Consider the following 23,311-nt stretch of genomic DNA (forward strand, 5'->3'; position numbering starts at 1 on the left):
TATGAGTATGTAATACAACAGTATACAGTTGAGCTTCACGTACTTAACTCTTAGCTAGATAGGCCAACCGTAGCAATCCATTTATATGATTACAGTTTGTTTCATGTGGCTTATATCAATCCTCTCAAATATTTTAATGATATGGAAGTTACATGATATGGTACATTCAGGCCATGCACAGATGCAGTAGATTATAAAGATCAAGCATGTGATGAAATTGGCTAGCTCGTGAATTTAATATCCATGAAGTACAAGGCATTATCAGATTCAGCTGTTTATCAGCTTCAGCTCCTTTTGCAAAGGGATAGATATTATCCACAGTAGGTGCTGGGTGTAATAAGAAAGCAAGACACACTATTCATTACAGTCCTCCAATCTCTTACATCTTAATATGATATATGTCCCTCAATGTCAAACTATACATTCAAAATCCTGGTTTCGAATGTGTGAAATAAATCTTTATCTGCTACTGACCATCCAGCCAATGCCCCTCATGGATCATGGATCATAATCATCACGTAGGTCTAAGTCAGTCAGTATGTGGCTTCATTATCTAAAGCCTCTAAAGTGAAGATTCATCCACCACTCTCTATTTTCAGTTTCTACATTTAAATCTCTTTTTTTAGAAAAGATTATCTTCTCTGTACATCTAAATATTGTATTAGTCTTTCATTGTTTAACTAGGTCTTTTTACTGAGTCTGTATGACTGTATGCAACAAAACCAAAAGGAAAATATTGTCCTGATTCCTGAAGAATTGGTTTAACCTACATTCAACATATTATTATTATGATTATCATTATTATTACAGGTGACTCACGGAGAGTGTTCTCACTTATAACATCATCTTCTGGTATGGAGACCTCTCAGTTAGTTACAGGAACAAGCTGACGCAGGTGGATAACAAGGCCAGCAATATCATTGGACACAAACAATTGCAGCTCCAGAACCTACCGGGCCAAAACCAAAAAAGCAACCCAGGTCCATAATGACCCCCCCCCACTTCACTCATCGTTCCAGCTGCTGCCAGATGGCAGGACACTTAAGGTCCCAGTGGTCAGGAAAGATGGGTACAAAAAGTAGTTGGTAGTTGCTGTGGCCATCCTAAACATAGAAATAATTCCTTCCACGCCCCACACACACGCACACGCACACACACACACACACACACACACACACACACACACACACACACGCACACACATACAATCCATGAGCACTGCCGCTTTTGAAAATGTAATTTTATGTATCTGAGCTGCCTCATATTGTATTTTATGTATTCTTAATGTCCGTTTTACACTGTGTTGCCACAAAGCTGATGAAAAAAGTCAATTTCATGTAATGTAATGTTTTCTTAAGTTCTCTCATAAGAACAAAATTGTCTACCACAATTTGAAAGCAATGAACATATTTTCTTTTATGCTGCAAAAAAAATGATTAAAAAGTCAATGAAAGTGGTAAATGTTTTCCAGCGTTTTAAAGTCTCTACCTTCTGATTGTTTTGAAAATACAATTTCTCTGAAGACTGTGCTTACTGGAGCTTTGACTTATCCATTAAAACAGCATACTCTGTAATGTTTGGCCTGAAGGATATATTCTGTGCATGTAATAATCAATGATAGACATTTTATTGCAGTTACAACATTTTATTGTAACTTCCCCTCACTACCAGGGCTGGCCTCTCATCAACACAAAAAGGCAAATGTAACAGCAGAAGCCTAAATGTAACATCCATAGATAGGCACATCTTAAAAATGAGAAAGAAGTGTCTGCAAGTATCTGCTACTAATGTTTCCTGGATGCAACAAGATTATATCAAATTTACATTCACTTCCTGTTGACGTGCAAAACAGAGCCACACTCTGTACCCATACAGCAGTTTGTGAAGGGGCCATTTTAAATCCCACAGTTTACTGCTCACCCACAACCTGCCAAATTAGTAGAAACACATGTGCATGCTTCTAATCCAGTGCATAGTTTAAAATTAAATGGATTGTTTACTGCAAGGAAAACCATTGTAAATGTGTTAAGGTATTTCCATTTATTTCCCACCAAACTGCTTTTAAGTAGATGCTAATTTGGCAAAGGTTAGTTTCAGAGCTGTGCCTCCAGGCATTCGTAATCTGCTCACACAAACAGTCGTTCTCGCCTGTTTCAGAAATCCACTTGGCTGTCTTTTTATGGATTGCACTTATAATAGTACTCACACAGTAATAGAATTGACATGCTACAAAATAAATTACAACTTTAACAATATAATTCAAAATCTTTATATATTGTATATATATTTTATTGTGTCACAGATTGTCTAGTTCTCCACCATGTCAATCTAAAGTGTTTTTTTTTTATTATTTCTTTTATTTCCTGAAATGAAGAAAAAATTATTCCACAATAAAAACTATACTGGTAGAGATCAAAAATGTTTTTTTTTCTTAATGGAATAATATTAATTGGTAACATTTAACATATTTTCCTCACAGATACTTTGTCTAGAAATCAACCATCACTGCACGTCAACTGACAGAACAACACATCGTATTCCCAAAAATAGAAACAGAAACAAACAAACAAGTAGAAGATATCCCACCAAACCATGACCTCATGCACCAATTCACCACCAAATTATAAAACAGTATGGCAGTTCAACTGGTTGAGTGCAAATGAAATTCACCTCATTAAAACAAGTAACACGACCATGTAAAAAACAGTAACTACTGTATAAACCCAGGAATAGCACAGACCTAAAATGTCTGTACATGCCTGTTGTTTTTATTATGGAACATTATAAAATAAAATAAAAACATCCATCTTTTGCGGCCATTCAACATGCGACTGATCCGACTGAGCAGAGCTCAAGACAGTTTGTGTCCCTCTATTTTCCACAGTAGTTTATCGATGTCTGCGTTCTCTTCTTTTAGGACCATATGTGTGCAGCACTCAGCAGCACGACCATCCGAAGGCAACAGCCAAGGCTTCAGGTTGATTGGTGCTCTTATTTGAAGTGTTGCTCCAGGCTACGGAGAAGGAGGCGTCTTCAGAGAATTACAGGATCCTCCCTGGCTACCTGTGGTCCCCTGGTACTGCAAAGAAAAATCAAGCACAAGAAATGTAACAGCAGTTGGAGCTGTGTGATGCATGCTCGCTCACACAGTCATATAAACAGATGTACTGTCATATCAAATAAAACCAGAGCCAAATTATCATCTTGGAACCTCAAAACAAATGTCCTAACCACCTACAGAGATATGAATTGGGCAGAAAAACAAACTGTGAATGTCTCTCGTTTTATTCATGTGATTCACTCAATTTTGTTGAAAAAGACTTTGGTACTGTTGCCAACTGTAAGCAAAAAAGATACAATCTTTTACAGACAAAGTGGCTTACTTGGCAAACAAACATGTAAAAAGCCTTTGAAACATGTCGGCATGTAAAGGCTTTACAGTGCGTTACAGTTTCTGGAGTGGCGTGAGGATGAGGGACGTTTGAACAACTTTGACTGAAATGAATTGGGAGGAAGTAAATAATAAATGGGGTTTCTTGAGGCCCCAATGAAGATTTCAAAGTACATACTCTAATAGCCCTAAAAGAAACATAACAAGCTCAATTTCCTGTTTTCTCTGACTCTCACTGTCTCTTTGTGTTTTTTTGCAAGATGCAGACCCTTTGATGTGCACAAAATAAAGACATTTTTATTTAGCGAACAGGTCCGAGATACTATCACTCAACGTCTCAGTGGGACTTCTCCGCTTTTCAGAATACATCTTAGTTCTCTGCCTCATCCACTTTTCTGCAATTCTACTCAAGTAGATATTTGGGTAATTGCCTTTTATTTTGTTCACCACATATTAAAAACGTGAACTTCCCACTGAGAGCTTTTGTCAGAAACCACTTGTACCCCTACATGCCGGGGGCTGAATCACGTCAGAGATGTATCTATTGTCTAAAAAAAGAAAGAAGATAAAGACTAAGAATTAGAGAAGTGGCACACTCTCAAAGACAAGGGATCTGTCCAGTGTAGGGACTCAAAGTATCTTTACACTAGGTAATGTGGATCTCCATGGTAACCTTTGCAAGATGTTTCTGCCATCAGATCCAAAAATGTACTTTCATGTACTCGTTTTTGGACGATACCACTTTCTATTCACTGATGTTAAGTTATGTATATAATGTTTCTGGGTTTCCAGCCTACTTTATCAACTCTGTCGATAAAAACAAATGGCTTCTATCCCAAAAGGAAGATTTTCTTTTCTTTTTTTTTACTTTTTACTTCGATGTTCAGTAGCTTGCAGACATATTCCTATTACTGCTGACAAAAAATATTTTCACAGCATCATTGTAACAGCACACTTCTTTATCAGTGAATACTAATGAGCCCCCTGCGTATGAATGACAGCGCAGTGATAAGCTATTATCACTTATTCATTTACTCTTGCTGCACGTTTTCATCCAGCAGGCCTCAACAGCTATTTGTGTTGCTCACAATCTTCTATTTCCTTCACTGTCATTTTTTTTACCATGCAATGTGCCAAACGTGTTGGCAGCATACTATTATATATTGTACATATACATTTTAGTTTCCTCCAATGAATCCCTTTACTACTACTGCTGCATTTTCACCACTGAGATAAGGCTTTATCTTATTGTCTCCTGGAAATCTACATTTTACATGCACTTTGCTTTTTGTAACAAAATCAGCTTCTAATGTTTGGTTGGTAACAGCATGTTCCCGCCTGAGGGCTGACACCTACATACTGTATGTAAGAGCAGTTTTGACAGTGTTAGTATATAGTGTATGCATGAAAAAACACATCCCATCACAGTAAAGTCATCTCACCTCAACGATAGGATGCCAGTGGGCGACAGGTTTTCGAGGACATGTGAGCATTTCACTCCAGTGGGCTCGACCCAAGGTGTCTGCATCGTTGCCAACTCGACAAATACCAATGACCTCATTATGGCCTACACTGTAGGTGCAGGAGGGAAAGAGAGGAAAAACATGTGATCATGTTAAAGAGAAATCATATCTTGAGTGTGAAAACTGGAAATGGCAAACTATTTATATGATTCTGGAAAGTTTGGAAAATAATTGCTCTGCATTGTAAAAACATTTCATGCTTTTTGTCCTGCAGAAAGTATGAATTAAAATGACTCATGCATATGAAGTGCAAAATACTGTATGACTTATGTAAAGCCTTATAAAAGTTTCTAACCGGTCATAGTCCATCACTGCAATCAAAAGGCTGATCTGCTCTATATTTTCTGGAGGGACATCAAAGACAATGGCCTCATTATAGACTGGATTCAAAGTGTTCCTCTTCGTCGACGTCTTCCTCTTCTTCAGTCTGCGACCGTCACACATTAGTGAAACCTTCACGTATGGATCTGTGAGAAAGTGAGAGGAAAAAGAACGGGAAGACATTTATTTGTATTCAGGATACAAGTGAGACTCTGTAGTTATAGACAGTATCAGTTTGTAATTACCAGATGCACCAGTGATATCCATGGCTTTGAGATTGCGAGCCTTTATCATGGTAATGGTCAATCTCCCCGCAGTTGGCAAGTAACAGAGCGAAAACATCAGATCCCCGAGGTCCACATTATCCTGAAAGATAACACACGACACATTTACTCTACCATAAGCTTTGTCTTTGATACTGATAATATATATTACTCATTTGTATCATGCAAACTTGTAATTGCTGTTGTATTGATGAAAGCAACTCAAAGGTCACTGGTTAAATGATATGAATGACGTTATTTGTAATACTGCTGCTTTTCATTTCCGTGCACTAGCCGAAGGTGAAGACTAATAGCATCTGACGTTTGGTTACAGAATTGAAACTCTCTTCCGTCACATTGCTCAAATAAAAGCCTCCCACTTTACACCCGACATGGAGGCTTCTGTTGAGGTGCAGAAAGGCAGAAGCTTACTTATCACTTGCTCTTAAAATAACTCCACCAAACGTGTCTGGTGTCTGGTAACTCCTCCTACGGTAGAATCTCTTGCCGATGTACTGGTTCGTGATTGTGTTGGTATTTTTAATCAGGTGTCATCTGCTATTAACTTTCAGCGCAATCATTCTAAAAAGTGACTTCAATCAGCGTGTGAACATAAAACCTGAGAAATACCAATCTATGGTGTCACATCGCTGCTCAGAGCTGCTCCCTTAAGAGATAATGAGATAATGGCTTCTTATTTATCAAATCTATATTGGTTAATGAAGGCAGATTGAAATTAGCCTCAATTGTTCCCCTTTTTGAAATATTCATTCTTGTATGCTATGCCAAGTTTCCTTTGTTACACACACTTTGCAATTTACTCTGCTTGCGCTGTAATAATAATAATAATAATAATAATAATACATTAGACTGTTCTAGTAACTCAAAGATGCTTAATAACAGTATAGGCAGGTGTTTGTTAGCCAAAGTGCTACAACTGTGATCAACTGTGGTTGATCACCAGAAAAGTAATTGTTGTCCACTTATTAAGAGACACAGGTCTATTGGATATCAATGGCTTGTGGCCTTTCATGTCATGCTTAGATAAGTGTCTCACACACTATTGGTTAATTGATCTCATATTACAAAAAGCGATCATTGATATACTGCTGTAATAGAAGCCCAATCTAAATTGGTGGTTAGTTAGTTTAAAACATAAAGTGCTGTTTAAATCTTTTTACAAATAATACCCATTGCATAGTATGAGATACAGTGCAATATTATGCATAATAATATATAAGTGTTTTGGCTCAGCAGTGTCTGAGGAAGTTTAATTAAATCATTTCAATATGAAAGTAGGTCAGGATAAAAAAATAGATTACATTTGATGTCCTCTTTCTTTCTCTCTTTCACTGCTTCTCACTCACTCTTTTTTCTTCTTCTTTTTTCGGCAGCTCTTTCTATTTGTCAGCATTGCTAATCATGAATGTCCTTTTCTGTGATATGATACTAGTTTTATCTGTGAGTGTGTGTGAGTGAGTGTGAGAAAGAGAAAGAGAAAGCGAGGGAGAAACAGGCGGCAGAGAAAGAAAAAGAAAGTTCCCCTCTTGAGATCTAAATCGCCGTGTATCTTAAAGTGGGTCTTTTGTTACAATCAGGATCGAGTATTCAAGAAGGCTGTGGTATATAAGCCGTTTTAATTTGCATGATGGATTAACTGACAATCCCTCCAGGAAATGCATTCCACATCCCAGAAGGATGCTGTGGGCTTTACACGCTTCATGGTCCATGGTCTTTGTACACTCCAGATACAGGTGGGAAGAGAGCGATTAGGCAGCAAATGGCATTTAATACCGTGCAAGTCTCTGATAATCAGGCTACATCCCTAATTTCACAATGTGCACATGCTGCACTTGATTATGTCCTAGCACATTGAAAGCCAAAACCATTAATCAAATGAAAAATCAAACCAAAGAAAAAAGAAATAAGCCACATAATAATAACAGTAATACACTGTCGAGCTTTTGTTTTTTATTGCTGTTGTCCTTTTCAAAAGGGTAAAAAAACATAGTCTTCCATCAATCTGTTTCCATTACAGAGCTAAACAAGCCAAATCTGGCAATGAAACAAACCATATGAATCAATCTGGCAATCATGACATAATAATCCTATCATTCCTATCAGTTAACTCAATGCATCTCCGTGGTGATTGTGCCAAATGCTCTCTGCAATGAATACTAACTGTCCTACTTCTGTACTCATGTCCAAACACGATTATCTTAGCTTGTTTATAAGCGTATGTGTGGGGCACGTGTGCAAATGCCAGAGAACAAGCATTTGTGTAAGTGTAAGAGTGTGTATTTGTGTGTGTGTGTGTGTGTGTGTGGGTGTGTGTGAGTGTGCGTGTACTGTATGTTTGTGTGTGTGTGTGTGTGTGTGTGTGTGTGAGTGTGCGTGTACTGTATGTTTGTTTGTGTGTGTGTGTGTGTGTGTGTGTGTGTGTGTGGGTGTGTGTGAGTGTGCGTGTACTGTATGTTTGTGTGTGTGCATGAGCCGAGTAGTGTGAAAGCAAAAAAAACCCTGAGGAGTGTGAAAATGGAGCGCTCCAGATACTGTGAATCTCTGGTCCCTAACGCCACCTGTCACATACCATTCTATTCCAATTGGGTAGCATTGATTAACAATCAATAATGAAGGGCAGAAGTGGCAGCACTGCACTACAAAACGATCAGAAGTGGAGAATTTACACAGAAATATCAATATCTTTGGCAGTGTCAATTCTGCCCTCAAGTTTCTTTCTGTCATTTTCTCAGCGTAACTTTCCATCTCTGTGCAAGTCCGGCCATTCCCCGCGGCACTAACGGCACACGGTTCAGGATCATGACTTCCCTGCAGTCAGACATGAACATAAAAGAGTGAGGTCATCGCCCTCTTTATAAGGGGGGGGGAGTGTTGTTGCTTGTTTTTGCTTCATGAGAGGTCAAATAGATTGCATTTGAGCATGGCTCTCTACCTTTCCAGACACATTGCTGCGGGTGCTGGAATGGCCAAGCAGTCACCCACTTCTGCATGACCCTTTATGTGGCTGTGAATCTGTCAAGCTTGTGTAAAGCTGGTGGGCTTTGCCCCTGTGAACTCATAGAGCTCATTAGAGGCTAAAGTCTGAGAGAAACAGAACGGTTGCACATTGTGACCCTAGAATTACAAGCACGGGGAGATCACTCTAAACGTGTCACCCTGCTGCTCATCAAGCTGCTGATGCTCCCATCACATGTTTAACAGTAACACTACAAACTAACACAATACAGAAGAAAAGTTTGATGTTTTGGCAGTTTCTTTACAAGAAACTAATGTACTTTCTCCATTTGTACAGCTATTTTGTCATGATCACGATTTTTTTAATAGTTTTTTACTTTTGCTTGTCCGTGTTCTGTTTAAATAACCGTGTAAATAAAGTTGAGTTGAATTGAGTCGAGGAAATGACACAAGACAAGTGTCAATAAACATCAATCAAATTACAACAGCTGCACCTAATTTAACTTACTGTTCCTAAAGTAAAAATTGTCTCTAATTGTGAGTACCTCTTCACCTTCCTATGTGCACTGTAATATAAGGCCATAGTGTCCATCAACACCACACAATATCAAGTGAATATACTTTCCATAACCACATCTACTATTTATATACACTACTACTTATTTGTGTCACTTTTATGAACTCAAAACCCAGTTAGAGTTTGTATGTATCATGAAAGTGGGACACAGCTGCTGACTGTGATGCCATGTGTATTTATGACAGTCGTATATATATATCTATATATATGGCTCGTACTGTGTGAAGGGCTGACATGGCCCACATGTACAATTCACTGCTGTTAGTTTGGTCAAGCAAAGACTGTTGGATGGATCCATGTAACCTGCCTTTACTTTTAGCATTCACCGGTCGCACAGATATAGCAGCTGAGAGAAGCAGGAGGATACAATGTGTGTGTGTGTGTGTGTGTGTGTGTGTGTGTGTGTGTGTGTGTGTGTGTGTGTGTGTGTGTGTGTGTGTGTGTACGAGTTTAAGACTAAAGTTACATACATTTAAAAATAACTATAGAAACATCAGGCCACATTTCAATAAAAAGGTAACAGTAACTGATTACTATTCCTTTACCATGGATAGTAGATTGTATGGAGAGACCTTAACCAAACAAAAAAGTAACATTTTACAACATTAGTAATCATTTTGTAGAAATCAAGATGATCAGAATGGCATTATTTCATATGCCTCTGTGCCTAAGCTTTTACACCAGATGAGTCACCTCACTCTTCTTCTGTAACCTTTTTCCTCGCTTACTTTTGCAACCAGAGAAACCACAATAGTAACAATAAATGTATATGATTATAGAAGTAATTGATAGTGTAATTCAAGGTGCAAAAATTCATAAACTGTAAATGAATGATGTTCAAAAACAAATATTCACAAACCTTCTGGCATTGCCGAGCAACCCAAACTATTTCTACCTGGCTGTATGGTTCTTCATAACCACCTGCCTGACAGACCACTCCTGTATTGCTTCTTGTCAGGCCTCTGCCATTATCTGTGGCTGCCTTGCAGCTGCCTGCTTTCTCTGAGCTTCCTTAGATATTGTTTATTTCAGGACTGTAAGGAGTTCTCCCCTTACATTTGGGCAGAGGCACGCCAATGTTGATATTATCCAGAGCATTCACTTGCATTATAATGTAACGTTTATTATACTCTACTGTATAGCACTTATACAGGCTGGTTGGCAAGACCAAATTAAATGAGGGAACAAAACTTTCCTCGGGCTAGTTATTTTCATGACCCCCGAGCTAAATTTGATTTCAGATTATTGCGAGGTTTAGTATAGGTAATCAGGTTTTATTGCATGTAACTGTGATTTTGAAACTGTATGACTCAACTCCAGTGTTTAACTCCATGATCACATTAGAATTTGAATAGTCAAGTAGTGCTTAACTCAACCCCACAGAATATCTACGTATAAAAAAATATGCATTCGTACATTTTCAGCATAATCTGAATGTGAGACGTTCACATTCAGATTATGCTGATGTTTTGTAGTATATGATCTGCTCTTTTTGGTAAAACATTTTTAGCATATCATTGATTTTTTTATTATTATGGCAATATGGGAATAAGTTTTGCAAGATATGCTCAGATAGGCAATTTGAGGTGTTATACAGCTGCAACACAAATTCACCACTGTTAAAACACGTTCAACAGATGCATTTCTGATGTATTCTTTCTTTTTAAAGATTATTTTGTGGCTCTTTCACCTTTATTTGATAGGACAGCTGCGGATAGGAAAGGGGGAGAGAGAGAGGGGATGACATGCAGCAAAAGGCCGCAGGTCAGATCTAATTGTGGGTCGCTGTGGTACGGGCTCAGCCATAGTACACGGGCACCTGCTCTACCAGGTGAGCTACCATGGCGCCCTCAGTATGTATTTAAATATAAATATAGATTCAGAGTGGAGCGGTTATTCTTAATGAATAAAAATGAATATGAAAATTCAATGATGCAGCTCTCTTACACTGTGTGAGACACCAAAGCAGAAAACACATTAACAAGTTTTAACAGGTTTCTTTTCCCAGTTAAATTACACACATCACATTATTACGCTGATTATATTTTGCCGGGATTGACACGTGGACCGGCACACAAATTCACGTTACTGACGTACAAAGCTTATTAAACTGAAATGGCTGCAGTGCAGACCGCTCTTTTGCATATGCGGCGACAGACAAACATTGATATCAGGGGAAGTAGAGGATGCTTTGCTTATTAGACACACAAGAGACAAATACACACAGCTGCTCAGTAATATAGTCCATGTTACTTTATATACTGTAGACTTAATTTAGTGTTTTGATAAATTGGCTAAAAATCATTGTATACTATAATACGTTCTATTACAACTTGGGTTTTCTTTTCTGGGCTAGGGACATCGGTTCTATCTGTTATGAAAACATTGTACCTACAAAAGCCATTGTACCTATTTCTTAATCATTTTAAATTGCTAAAATAGATTTAAAAGGGCCCGACAAGAAACCCGAGAAGTCCGACCGGTTTAAAACAAACCCCACATATTAGTCAAACTTATTTAGAAGAGAAAACAAAGGGGAATTATGATCTAAACTGTCTATTGCAAATATTCATTACAGTTTACAGACTGGCTGACTGTGTTTCTTCCCTTGCTGAATCTATTTATAGCAGTGTTGCCATGTTTCAACCAAGATCTGAGCAATTACTTTGGCGAGGAAAATGTTATCTAAAGCGATATAACTGAGGGTCTGAGCTGCGGATATCTAACCCACCACAACACAACACCTGCGCCTCATTGATCTTGCTTCATTGACCTCCCTAAGATGAAATGAATTGTCTTCAGCAATCAATGGAGTCTTATTAATGCCACTTAAGCATGCCATGAAGAACGGGATCAATTGCACATTACAGCTGGATAAGATCACACACTGAGATGTATGTCAATAATGCAATCACTGGAAGCATAAATATCGACTATGTGTATATATATATATATATTGTCTATGACACAATAGATTTGTCAGATGTGTTTCAGCTTCACAAAGCATTAAAAACAGGAAAAAAATCAAAAACATAAAGACAGAAAGATCTGACTTTGTGGACAATGACAAAAGCATAGTGATGGTGGCACTGGTGACCTCATACTAACGTTTTTACACACACACAACCCAAGCAATCCAGAAACAATTAGGAACAGGAAAATCCTGGTCACTATATCAGTCATACACACACACACACACACACACACACACGTTCTTCTATACTTGTTAGGAGCCTAACTGACATAATGCAGTACCTAGTCCCAAAATGTCCTCACGTTGCAGAAATGTCTTCACTACCTAGGTCTAAAAATCCACTGGGTCCTCATAAAGATAGATGTGCAAGAACAACAATCACACACAGTCACTAAGGTCAAATTGACAAATCTTTATGGGGCTTTAAATCACAATTAATCAGTATAGCCCTAGATTTAATTTACACATGTTTAAAAAAAATGGGGCGGTGGTTAGTCTGTAAAATGCTGCAGGAGGGAACTATGCGCGGTATTGAACAGAGACTTTACTCACTGCTACAAGACTATCTCACCAGCAGGGAGAGAAATAAAAATCCTTTTCTTCAAAGTGAGGCCTATTGATCTTACTTAACAACTAATTATTCTCTCCTTTATTCAGAGCTGACAGCTCAGTGTATTTAAACAAGCAGTCGACTTTATTTGACACTTCATACTGTCAGTATGAAACGGACTGTGCTGACACAAATGTGAGCCAAATATGTAGCTCTCAATAAAATTGCAGCAAATCTATCAGACTTCTTAAAACATCTTTGGCCTTTTGTGCTAATAATAGTAAGATAAATATAAGATGGCATATCTAAGTGAACATGACATCGTTTTGAACACAAGTGCCGACTCACCGAGGAGACGTACTGGATGTCCCGACAGAGTTTGGTCTCCCTGGGGAAATCTGCCAGATCCAGGAAGTTGTCCACAACCACTTGGCCAATAATGTCATGGCGTGAAAACCGATCGAAGTCATAGACACTGAAGTGCAGCTTACGTGTTGGAAGCTCAGAGTATTCCACCGGAAACAGGAAGACCTCATCAAACACAGGGTTCAGTGTCTTGCGGTGCACCTTGGTCTGGTGCTTGGTCTGACGATCAGGGAGCAGGTAGATCTTAACATAAGGGTCAGAGGTACCAGAGAAGTCCTTTGCTGGGAGGTCCTCTGCTTTGTGGATCTTAACTATTAACTGTTCCTGGTCGCAGTCAAATTTGAGGATAAAGTTGAGGCGCCCACAGCCATCACCTCTGCGACTGCCTTCATCTCCCTCAAGGGAGCGCTGTTTGTAGAGCTCAGGTTTGAGGCGACCGAGGCCCAGCCCCATTCCAGTGAGGGAGTCCTGCCTCTGGAACTGGGCCACGTTGAAGTCTGGGTTAGACAGGTTCATATGCCTGCGAATGGTCCCTTGTCTGTGGGCAGAGAACACAACAAACATTGACATATAACATCAACAGATTGAATCAGAAAAGGCATGTAGACATTTAAGTCCGTACTGGACGTTTCTGCACCTCACAGTAGGTGCCAACGTTGCATGCCAATGCAGGAAGTTTACTTTGCCCTATATGTACCAGAGAGTAAAGATGTGTGTAGTGTGACCAGCTCTCATGCTGGAGACCAGAGTTCATGTCCTGTCACGAAAACTGAAATTGACATTTGCTATATTATTGACCTAAACTGAATGTTTTAGTTTGCTAACATTAACCAACCTTAATAATATTTCCCTAACCTTAAACATATCGTAGTTGTTGGTAATGGTCTTGAGAGCCATGATCACTGATCAGTTCAAACACCAATGAATGTAAGAGCTATACTGACCCAATTTCAGACGCAAAGGGACCAGAGGGTGGGGGTTCCACTGAACTGGTCTGTCTCTGCATACGAGGGTTGGTGTGAACCCCATTTTCCCGGGTTTTATTCTGAGCGTCCAGTGGGATGTCTGGAGATGTGTGACTGATCTTCATAGCTGCCTCTGGTGTGGCCATGACCACAGGTGGTGGTGATACGGGAGTCACCGGAACCTCCACGGACACCACAGACGCCACGGGAGTCGGCTCTCTGGCGATGGGGCAGTGTGACTCACGGCGGTCGTGCGCCGGGGGGTCCACGGCTGTGTAAACTGGCTGCCTGGGTGTGAGCAGCGAGGGCAGAGGGCTCATGGTGGGGTTGTGGTGCCCATGGGCCTCCTTGGTGGTGGGGGAGAGCGCACGCTCCCTCCATGGTATCCAGCACAGCTTCCAGGAGACAAATAGAGAGACCCCAAACAGGGCCAAGCCACAGGCAGTCACGACCAGCGACAACAGACTCACCGATATATCTGAGAAGATGACAAGAGAGACAGGGAATAAGGATCTGACCGAGAATTCGATTTGCTTCCTGCTTTGTTGCAAAGCTATACCTTTACCTCTTCATCATCACCATCATAGCAACTTTTTTATATTAAGTAATGTGGAAACCTTTTAAGAAATATTTCATCATAGTGTTATAGCAATAACAATCAAGGGTGTGATATGTTGGATGGTTTCATGTTCACCTGTGGTGTAACAACAAAAAACCTTATTTCTCTTTCTCTTATTAAACTAGTGAAGTTTCTTTGGATTTTTCTTCTCTTCTTTTCTTTATTGTGACAAAGAATCCTCGACAAGATTAATTAGGATTAACTGCATTCATTTAATTATCCACTGGAGTCTCGTATCTGCGCCCAAGTGGATTTGAACACATGCTGTAATTTCCAGTCCTTCCCTGATAACAGCGGGGGAATAGTGTTTTGAAAGAAAAGCAACAGTAAATGCCTGTTCATACGTTCTCATTGAAAAACTGTTATACTGTGAAGCGATTGAACGGTTGTTTTATTCACATAATGTATATACATGATTTAAAGAAGGTCAGCTTGTCAGCATCAACACTGACTTATTGCATTTCTCGTAGTTGTAGTAGAAAGGACATTAAGACATAATTGACACAAAACAGAGAAATTCATGTTGAAGTAATCTATAAAGTTGTCAGATTCAGAAGAGAAAGTAATACCGTGTCAAACACCAACATTCATTTCCTGTTTACTTTACAAACTTGGACGAGAGTTGATTTCTTGAGTTCTACAGACTTTCTCTATCCCTTCTGGTAAATCAGTCATCACACAAAACACATACCAGCAACATTAAGATGTCTGTGTAAAGATAACATTTTGGTAAAATGAAGGTTGTTGTCATTTATCTGTGTTACCAACGAGACCCTCCAAGTCTTCTGTAGTTCAACCAGACAGAAATACCAAGGTAGCTATCATACACAGACATTTATGTTAATGTTTGTGGGCAAGAAAGATGCAGGAGCAGTGGCCGTGGGAGTATAAAAGCTTTACATGAGTATCAAACCAGGCCTTAGTCTGTCATGTAAGAGTTTATGGTTTCAAAGCATGACACTGAATATTCCTGCGCTGCATTTGTTTACACCTGCACAGGGTCTGCGAGTCACCATGGAAAAGCAGGTGTGGTGTGAACCAACAGAAGTCATCGAGGGATTTCTGAATCATCTCTGTTCTCAAGAAGTGGGTGGATTCTCCCGAAGGAATTCTTTTTTGTGATACGATAAATGATAGAAACTGAAACACAACAGTGCTGAGGTCCAATTAATTAATTGCATTAATATGAATTGTGTTAACTTTTTGTTTTACTTATCAAAGGAACGTATATCATCATGGCAAATAGAGGGAGTACCGAATGGTTAACATTAAACCCTTGCTCTACTTCCTCATTGTTTGGGGTGCCACAGACCCCACTGTTCTGTGTTGAAGTAGTAATAATAATAATGTTTTATCCTTTTACCATGATGTTATTTAAACCAAATATGTAGGAAAGTATTTAAGTGATAATACCCCAAGACCCTAGAGAGGTGTAACTCCGTAGTATACCTCCTATGAATGACTTTAAAATCATGTGTATGCGATCCTTATAAAATAAGGTAAAGATGAAGTATCCAGCTGATAAAACAATGATAAGAATATGTTGTGAGTTGTGGGAGTGTGACATACAAAGGAATGTCATAAGCAATGTGTTTTGTGGTGAAACATGATTTCTAAGATATTGTATAATGTTTGTTGCAGTGAATGTTTTGTTTGTTCTCTTGTAGTTTCCTCTAAAGATAAAGAAAGCAGCCCACAAAGGTCTTCTCATGAAGTACTGATATCAGCTAATAGACTTTATCAGTAGAGTTTAGGTCAGCATATAGGTCACATTATAATAAAGAGAGTGCATTTTTGAGATTAGCTTGTTTTAAGCCTAACTCACTTACATGTAATTATCGAAAGTGTACACGTTCTATAAACTGTGCCCTCTTAATCTCTGTACGCATGCTTGAGATTTTTATTAGGTCAAAAATTGTCAAGTGCTGATTATTGTAGTCACTCAACAACAACAAGATAACGTTGCAACTGAATTCTGTTATCTTTGAGTCTTCATCTTAATTCAATCCAATCTTAAACTGTATCTTTCACCTGCGTCCACTGGAGGGTAAACAGCTGACAGCTTCTTTGCAATTAACAAATAATGAGAGTGTGGTGAAATAATACCTAGCAAAACAAATATTGTTCTGAAGTTTAACAAGCTTTAATAACATAACGAGGCTTGTGAGTACTGTAGTAAGACAACCTCGAAACATTCTTTCTCTACAGCTTAAGGTCCATGTTCACAAGTTTAAATGTTCACTAGATCATTTATGACCAAAGTTAGAAGTGTACATTGCTAAGTAATGCATCACTGTTGTCACATTTAGAAGTAATAGTTACATTTAGTAAAAATGTTCTTACTTATGTTACATATTAACTAATGCTAACAAATCTAAATAAAATATTTGCCTATTCTTAGATAATTGAATTATGTTTTATTATAAAGTTAATGCGCATGTGCAGGAGTGAACTACTGCGCGGCAACAACTGATAACTGTTAGGGAGAAGATAGTTTGAAGCTTTCAGGACAAACCTTGTAGAGGAAGTTACATCATATTTCACATCAATCAATGGTTAATGCACTATTCATCCGCTGAACCACCTCTTTCATCATGTTAGTGTTGTAGTATATATGTTGGTTATGGATTCAGTATATTTCCAGACACTTCGTTTGGTCCACTACAAGTCTCTGCTTACCATTCTGTGTCTAATTCTGTGATGATGAATCTTCTATCCCTTTATAGCTGCTGCAATGTTTACTTGAATTTGCATGTGTTGAATCATATCTTCATTTTTGAGTCTGCTGTATCATCCTCACCATGTCTATTATTGGCTAAGCACCGTGCTATGCTGACTATGCAACAGTTGCCTACAGTAATATAGCAATTTGGTTATGTTGATGTCGATGTTGATGAACGTTTGTAATATCTTAGTTGGTAAGATTATTCCATTTCAATTATTATTAAAATAGTATAGATACATATACATAAGATAATATTAAAAGTGAATAATTTTCTACAGTCATCATCTGACCTTTAACACCCACATCAAATATCTGTGCAAGACCTCCTTCTACCACCTCAGGAACATGGCAAAACTCCGCCCCACACTCTCCCTGACAGATGCTGAACAACTCGTCCACGCCTTTGTCTCCTCAAGGTTGGATTACTGTTACGCTCTCCTCATCGGGATTCCAAGCGGGAGCCTTTACAAGCTCTAATATATCCAGAACAACGCCGCTAGGATCCTGATGAGGGTGCGAAAATATAATCACGTCACACCCATTCTCCACTCCCTCCACTGGCTTCCTGTCGCATTCAGGATCGAATACAAAATCTCCCTACTCCATCAGTGCATACATGGAAATGCTCCTCCCTACCTCAAGAAACTCCTTCACACGCAACCTCCGCTCCTTCAAAAATGGCCTAAAAACCTTTCTTTAATTGTGTTGTTGTTGTTGTTGTTGTTGTTGTTGTCCTACATTGTAGCGCCTTGAGATTGCTTTTATTACAGCCATCGCATTTAATCCTCTTGTCTTTGTTCCTTTTCTAATTATTGGACACTATATCAATAGAAAATCCTGGCTGTCACGATTTGAATTACGCCGTTTAGTATTTACACTTTCTTTTTTTTTATCCCATCTTCTTCCTCTTATGCTGTAGACAATTTCTGTGGTGTTTCTGGTTCGAATGGTTGCTGATGCCTCATCTGATTTATATGACAAAGACAGGATTTCTCATCAAGAAAAAAACATGTGTTCTAAAAAGAGTATCTAAAATCACAGAACATATTGCAACTGAATCATGTCTGGCAAGCTCTGCTACACATCTGATGTAGAGCTGACACCTAAAATTGAAACATTTACTAAGGAATGCTGTAAAACATGCATATTAGTTGAAAGTATATGAGAAAATGTCACACCACACTTTAAAGACTGTTAGGTTTCAGTCACAGCAAATCTCAAAAGACTTTACAGTAATACTTTTGAATTACCTATCTTCCAAATCCAAACACCCTGCCTAATTCAGGGTGGATCTGTGTGTGTGTGTGTGTGTGTGTGTGTGTGTGTGTGTGTGTGTGTGTGTGTGTGTGTGTGTGTGTGTATATATGTGTGTGTGTGGGGGTGCTGTCATGAGACCTCCCACAGGAACTCGGACAAACTGTTCTTTCTGTGCTCTGAGATTCTGTGAATACCAGAGTATGTGTGATTTGGGAGACAAATGTGGAGAAATTGAGGGACTTGCCATCTGAGGACACTGAGCCCACAGTCAGTTTGGCAGGCTGCCTGCAGAGTGCTGCCTGGTTGAGAAGTCTCAACAGACATCTGGAAGGATTCAGAGATTGCATCAGAACAAAGAGGCTGGACCAATTTTAGAGCACAGGACCTTCAAAGGTGCAATAGTGTAGGAGGCAAGCAAGTGCTGAAGAAGCAATATATGAACTTCTACCTCCTGCAATGTTATTTGCCTTAAATATACCTTTCAGTAAGTAAACACTGTCTTTATACAGATTTTGAAATTGTCTTTATTTCCTCCTTGAAGTGCATTGAGTACACAACATATATTACATATGTGAGTGGTTCTGATTGGTTGTCCTCAAGGCCTTGACTGCTGCTCTTTCCCAGACTCACAGAATGTTAGTTGCATTGACCTCATGGTCTGTGTCTAACTAATTAGATGGTTACAATTAAAAACAGCAGTGCTTTGGATCCTGCTTTGGCAAGCATTACTAAATGTTGTGCACATTTGCTTTGTACAGTAAGTATGAAGCCATAAACAGCAGCCAGTCATCAGCATAAAGACCAGAACGAGGAGGAAAACACTAGCTTGGTTTTGTCCAATGGTAACAAAATAAGCACATCTAAAACTCACAGATTAACACATTAAATCTCATTGGTTTAAGCCAAAGTGTAAAAATGACAAGACGAGGTTTTACTGGGGTTGTGTGCTGGACTAATGTTGCGTTCCATGTTGTAAACGTTCACTGGATAACTCAAAATGGTTGTATGATAGCAAATGTTCATGTCTCATATGACATGAATGCAGCCTAAATCTTGGCGAGGAGCAGTGACTTCACAGAGTCTTGTCATCACCGTGAGGTTGCCAGGCAACCGGCAGAGATTCCAGAAAGTCTGTCCAAGAAATAATCCTGCACAAAACCTGTGTAAAACCACAACTTGACAAGAGCCAGGCTAGATGTTTCCTCTGGTTCCCAGTCTTTGTGCTAAGACAAGATATAGCGGCTACTGGCTCCAGCTTCATTTTAACGGATGTAAAGAGATGAGAGTGGTGTTGATCTACTCATTTAACTCTCAGTTTGAGAACTTCACCACCCCCAATTCTCAATTACTTGCTTGTTAATTGAGCACTCATCTTTCTGCTACCAGACACATCTGAGAAGATGATCACAAATACATTTCCATTAAAACTAACTTCAACAAGTATGAGTTTCTCAAGTTTTCCCGTCAACTTTGTGTTTTATGTCCATAATGTTTGTGAAAAACAGATAAGTGATCATGAGCAGTATCCTTAACAAAGGCATTGAATCCCATACTGAACTGTGGGTCAAACGATGTTGGAGTTTTGATATTTTATCTACTGTTATCTGCTTCTTTTGTCTTTCTTTAATGAGTGCTACTATCATGCAGGGTAACACATGTCAGCTTGAGCTGAAATTGAACCTTAGGCAAGTCATCCTTTATAGCTATCTCCACTACAGCACCTGCTATAACAATTCCACTTTTCAAACTGTCAGTGCAATGGATAATGGAACAAGGATGGGAATGAGAGAGAGAGAGAGAGAGAGAGAGAGAGAGAGAGAGAGAGAGAGAGAGAGAGAGAGAGAGAGAGAGAGAGAGAGAGAGAGAGAGAGCTGGGAGATTACAGACTAGAGGGAATCAGGAGGAAGTAAGGAGGGAAAGGTTGAAGATAAGGGGTGTAGAGGGGGACAGAAACAGGAAGGGAGTGGGAATTGACAAAGGGCTATCATGTGGTGAATAATGAATAATGGTAATGCAAACTAATGGAAGCAGAATGAATAGAGTAGGTATGTGATGTTGCAGTTTCTGGGCTTTCTCCCTCCTTCATATTATCTCATCATCAGGGCTTTTCTCTGTCTTCTGCACACGTCACTCACACGTGCACGCATGCCATTCCGATGAGGATGGTTCGACAAGGTGTTAGTTATGATGAAACGTGACTCTGTGGTCACGTTAATTCTTCACATGTTACTGAATGTCGCTTTGGTTTTCAAAAACTATATGTCCTTTTCTGAAATACAGTTCTATTTCAAGTTCAGTACACCCATTTACGTTGCCTTCATGCTTTAGATAAGACTAAGACTTACATATGTGATAAACTTTCAAAGAAGTAGGATACAGTATGTGTGCCACGATAAGTAACTGCTACCGGCGAGCGCAGGTACAAACACAACTTATCCAGGGAGGAGTCATTCTGTGACTACGAGATATCTCTGCCGTCTGTGTCAAGAATAAACTACATTTATACCACACCATTTGAAACTCGCAGAATGTCAGCCTCGCGTGAATGTAGATCTTTTTTTAATTTGACTCTGAAAAAGAGAGGCTGTTGTCATGCAAGTGTATTTCGTTTTAAGAAAAATGTAATAGGCTAATTAGTAATGTGAGGGGAAATGGTGCTGATTTAATTTCCAAACAACGGGTTCTGGTTGTTAAAGTACTAATAATGTATAATGAAAGAAGTCACATGCTCGTGCACTTCAGTTCAATTGAATGCAACCGTTGAATGAAGCGTGCAAATGTTGCCTCACCTGAATCCGTATAGCGTGGCCTGGCAAGGTCTCGGAAATAGTAGATAAAATCCAAGCAGTGTTCGTTCTGCACTTCCCCCTTCGAGCAAAGATCTGACAGGAGTTCAAGTGCCTTTTGACAAATCTCGTCATCTCTGTCTCCAGGCATTTCCCACCAGCATCCTTATAAATGGAGGGTCGCTTAGGCACTACCACCACCACACTATTCTGCCCGCCTGACAGTCACCAATCCCACACTACTCAGCACGGCTTCTGGAGTATACCACGCATCCAGCGGCACGCCTACCCACACGATTGAGTCGACGAAGACGCTCTGTATTAGAAATAATCAAATAAAAAGACACTGGTCCAAGTGGTCCAGAAAAGCAAGAAAGCGTTTCCCACACAAATAGTTTGTATGTAAATCAAACGGTCCCCTCACACACTGCCTGTCTGTTTGAAAGCAACCGGTTGAATCCACGAATCGCCACTGCGGCGCCGTGCGCTGTCCAGGGTGCTGAAATGTGCGCGCGCTCCAGAGCCGGACTCTCGCTACAGTGAATCTTTGCACGAGGCGGTCCCTTCTCTTCCAATATGTTTACGCCTTTAAGCGGTAACACGCTCATGAAAAGTTGAGCAGCGTTGAACTATAGGGAGAAACACTGGATTTGAGAGAAGCACTACCTGTAGCAAAAGCCGATCACTTCTCCGCTATTCGACGGACCTGGTGTGGTTTTACGTGCCAGCACGTGGCCAATCAGAGGATGACATGAATTTTCTTTCGTTTGTTAAATCAATCTCTGTTTAGTTTTTTTGATTAAGCAAGATATCACGTAAAAGCTGCACATTAAACGGTGCATGTGCAAGTGTAAATTAACTTAAAGGAACGGCACCATTAAAACCAGTTGAATTGCTGTCACCCCCCAGTCGAGAGAAATGATTTTTTCAGGGAGCTCTTCACGTCGTGTTCCCGAGACAGATAGATAGATACTTTATTCATCATGAGGGAAATTTAGACAACCGCAACTATGGGTTCATCTGCAATGACATCCATAATTTGTCTTGCCATACCCTGAACTAATCAGAAGAAAGAGAGAGGGAGAGAGAGAGAGAGAGAGAGAGAGAGAGAGAGAGAGAGAGAGAGAGAGAGAGAGAGAGAGAGAGAGAGAGAGAGAGGTAATGTGGTGGAAGTATTTGTATCCCAGTTGTTGGAAATGCAAATGATATGGGATGGGTTCCGGGAATGTTTGTTCCAGATCAACAGAGCTGTGACTTGATTTCAGGCTTATTCTTGAATTACCACAGGGATGAGACTGATTCATTTAATTTCAACCTACAGATGAAGACCATGAGATAAAGTGTATAGACAGTCGTCTCCTAGTGTTGTGACACTATGTAATTCAAGATAGAGATAGAGAGAACTGGCTGGCTGAGTTTTTTCGTATTGTTCCTAGCCGTTTCTGGATTGCTCGGAGCAGTCCCATATATTTGTCATGGGAATATCGATGTCAATATGTCAGAGTGTTGTGCAGTCCTGTTATGCAAGCAATCTTTTTTGACAAGCCCAGTTATTACGACATATACTATGTTGTTTCAGTGTGCATACCATTACGCATGAGTGGCTTGAGTGTTTGCAACACACCATAAGTGAAACCAGGCAGTCTGAGACATGCACCTATAAAGACATGTGCTCTAGACTTTAATGTTCACTGTTAAATAACCTCTTGTATGATATACAATTGTCTTTTGATGTATTGGAGATGTATGTAAATCCTTAATGAGGGTACTGGAAGAAAGAAAGTTCAAAGAGGATGCCAATAGAGGGAACTGTGTAAAATAGTTTCCTCATGTAAATACTTTTTGTATTATAATATATCAGAATTTTAGGATGTCCCACATTTTATGATAATTTCAAAAGGAAAAAACAGAATTATAAAAAAGAGAAACTAATCAAAAGGGGTGAGGGGATGAACAAATGACACATACACTTGAATGCTTTGTTGGTGATTTTCATGCTTTTTCCACCAACAAAAAGC

General features: G+C 39.4%; 1 protein-coding gene across 2 annotated transcripts; it reads right to left on the bottom strand.

The window, feature by feature from the left end:
- Positions 1-1,396: 1,396 nt before the first annotated feature.
- syt9a (synaptotagmin IXa) lies at positions 1,397-21,942 on the bottom strand. 2 transcript variants are annotated; one of them, XM_029428731.1, is made up of 7 exons: positions 21,297-21,942; positions 13,886-14,384; positions 12,924-13,479; positions 5,481-5,601; positions 5,210-5,381; positions 4,834-4,963; positions 1,397-3,079 (listed from the first exon to the last, which is right to left on the bottom strand). In XM_029428731.1, the coding sequence occupies exons 1-7, from the start codon at positions 21,442-21,444 to the stop codon at positions 3,014-3,016; spliced, it is 1,692 nt and encodes a 563-aa protein (XP_029284591.1). In that variant the 5' UTR covers positions 21,445-21,942; the 3' UTR covers positions 1,397-3,013. The 2 variants fall into 2 exon arrangements, with proteins under 2 accessions (XP_029284591.1, XP_029284592.1); XM_029428732.1 differs by lacking the exon at positions 1,397-3,079 and having other exon boundaries at positions 4,825-4,963.
- Positions 21,943-23,311: the final 1,369 nt, after the last annotated feature.

Source organism: Cottoperca gobio, chromosome 3 (assembly GCF_900634415.1).
Source record: "Cottoperca gobio chromosome 3, fCotGob3.1, whole genome shotgun sequence".
Lineage (NCBI taxonomy): Eukaryota > Metazoa > Chordata > Actinopteri > Perciformes > Bovichtidae > Cottoperca > Cottoperca gobio.

What these genes read in the sequence shown, in the direction of transcription:
- syt9a (XM_029428731.1), bottom strand. Translation starts at nt 21,444, where the DNA reads ATGCCTGGAGACAGAGATGACGAGATTTGTCAAAAGGCACTTGAACTC. An exon ending in ACATCCAGTACGTCTCCTCG is followed by an intron (nt 5,602 to 12,923) that starts GTGAGTCGGCAC and finishes GTTATCTTTCAG; the next exon opens with GATAATGTGGACCTCGGGGA. An exon ending in ACTGGCATCCTATCGTTGAG is followed by an intron (nt 3,080 to 4,833) that starts GTGAGATGACTT and finishes TTTTCTTTGCAG; the next exon opens with TACCAGGGGACCACAGGTAG.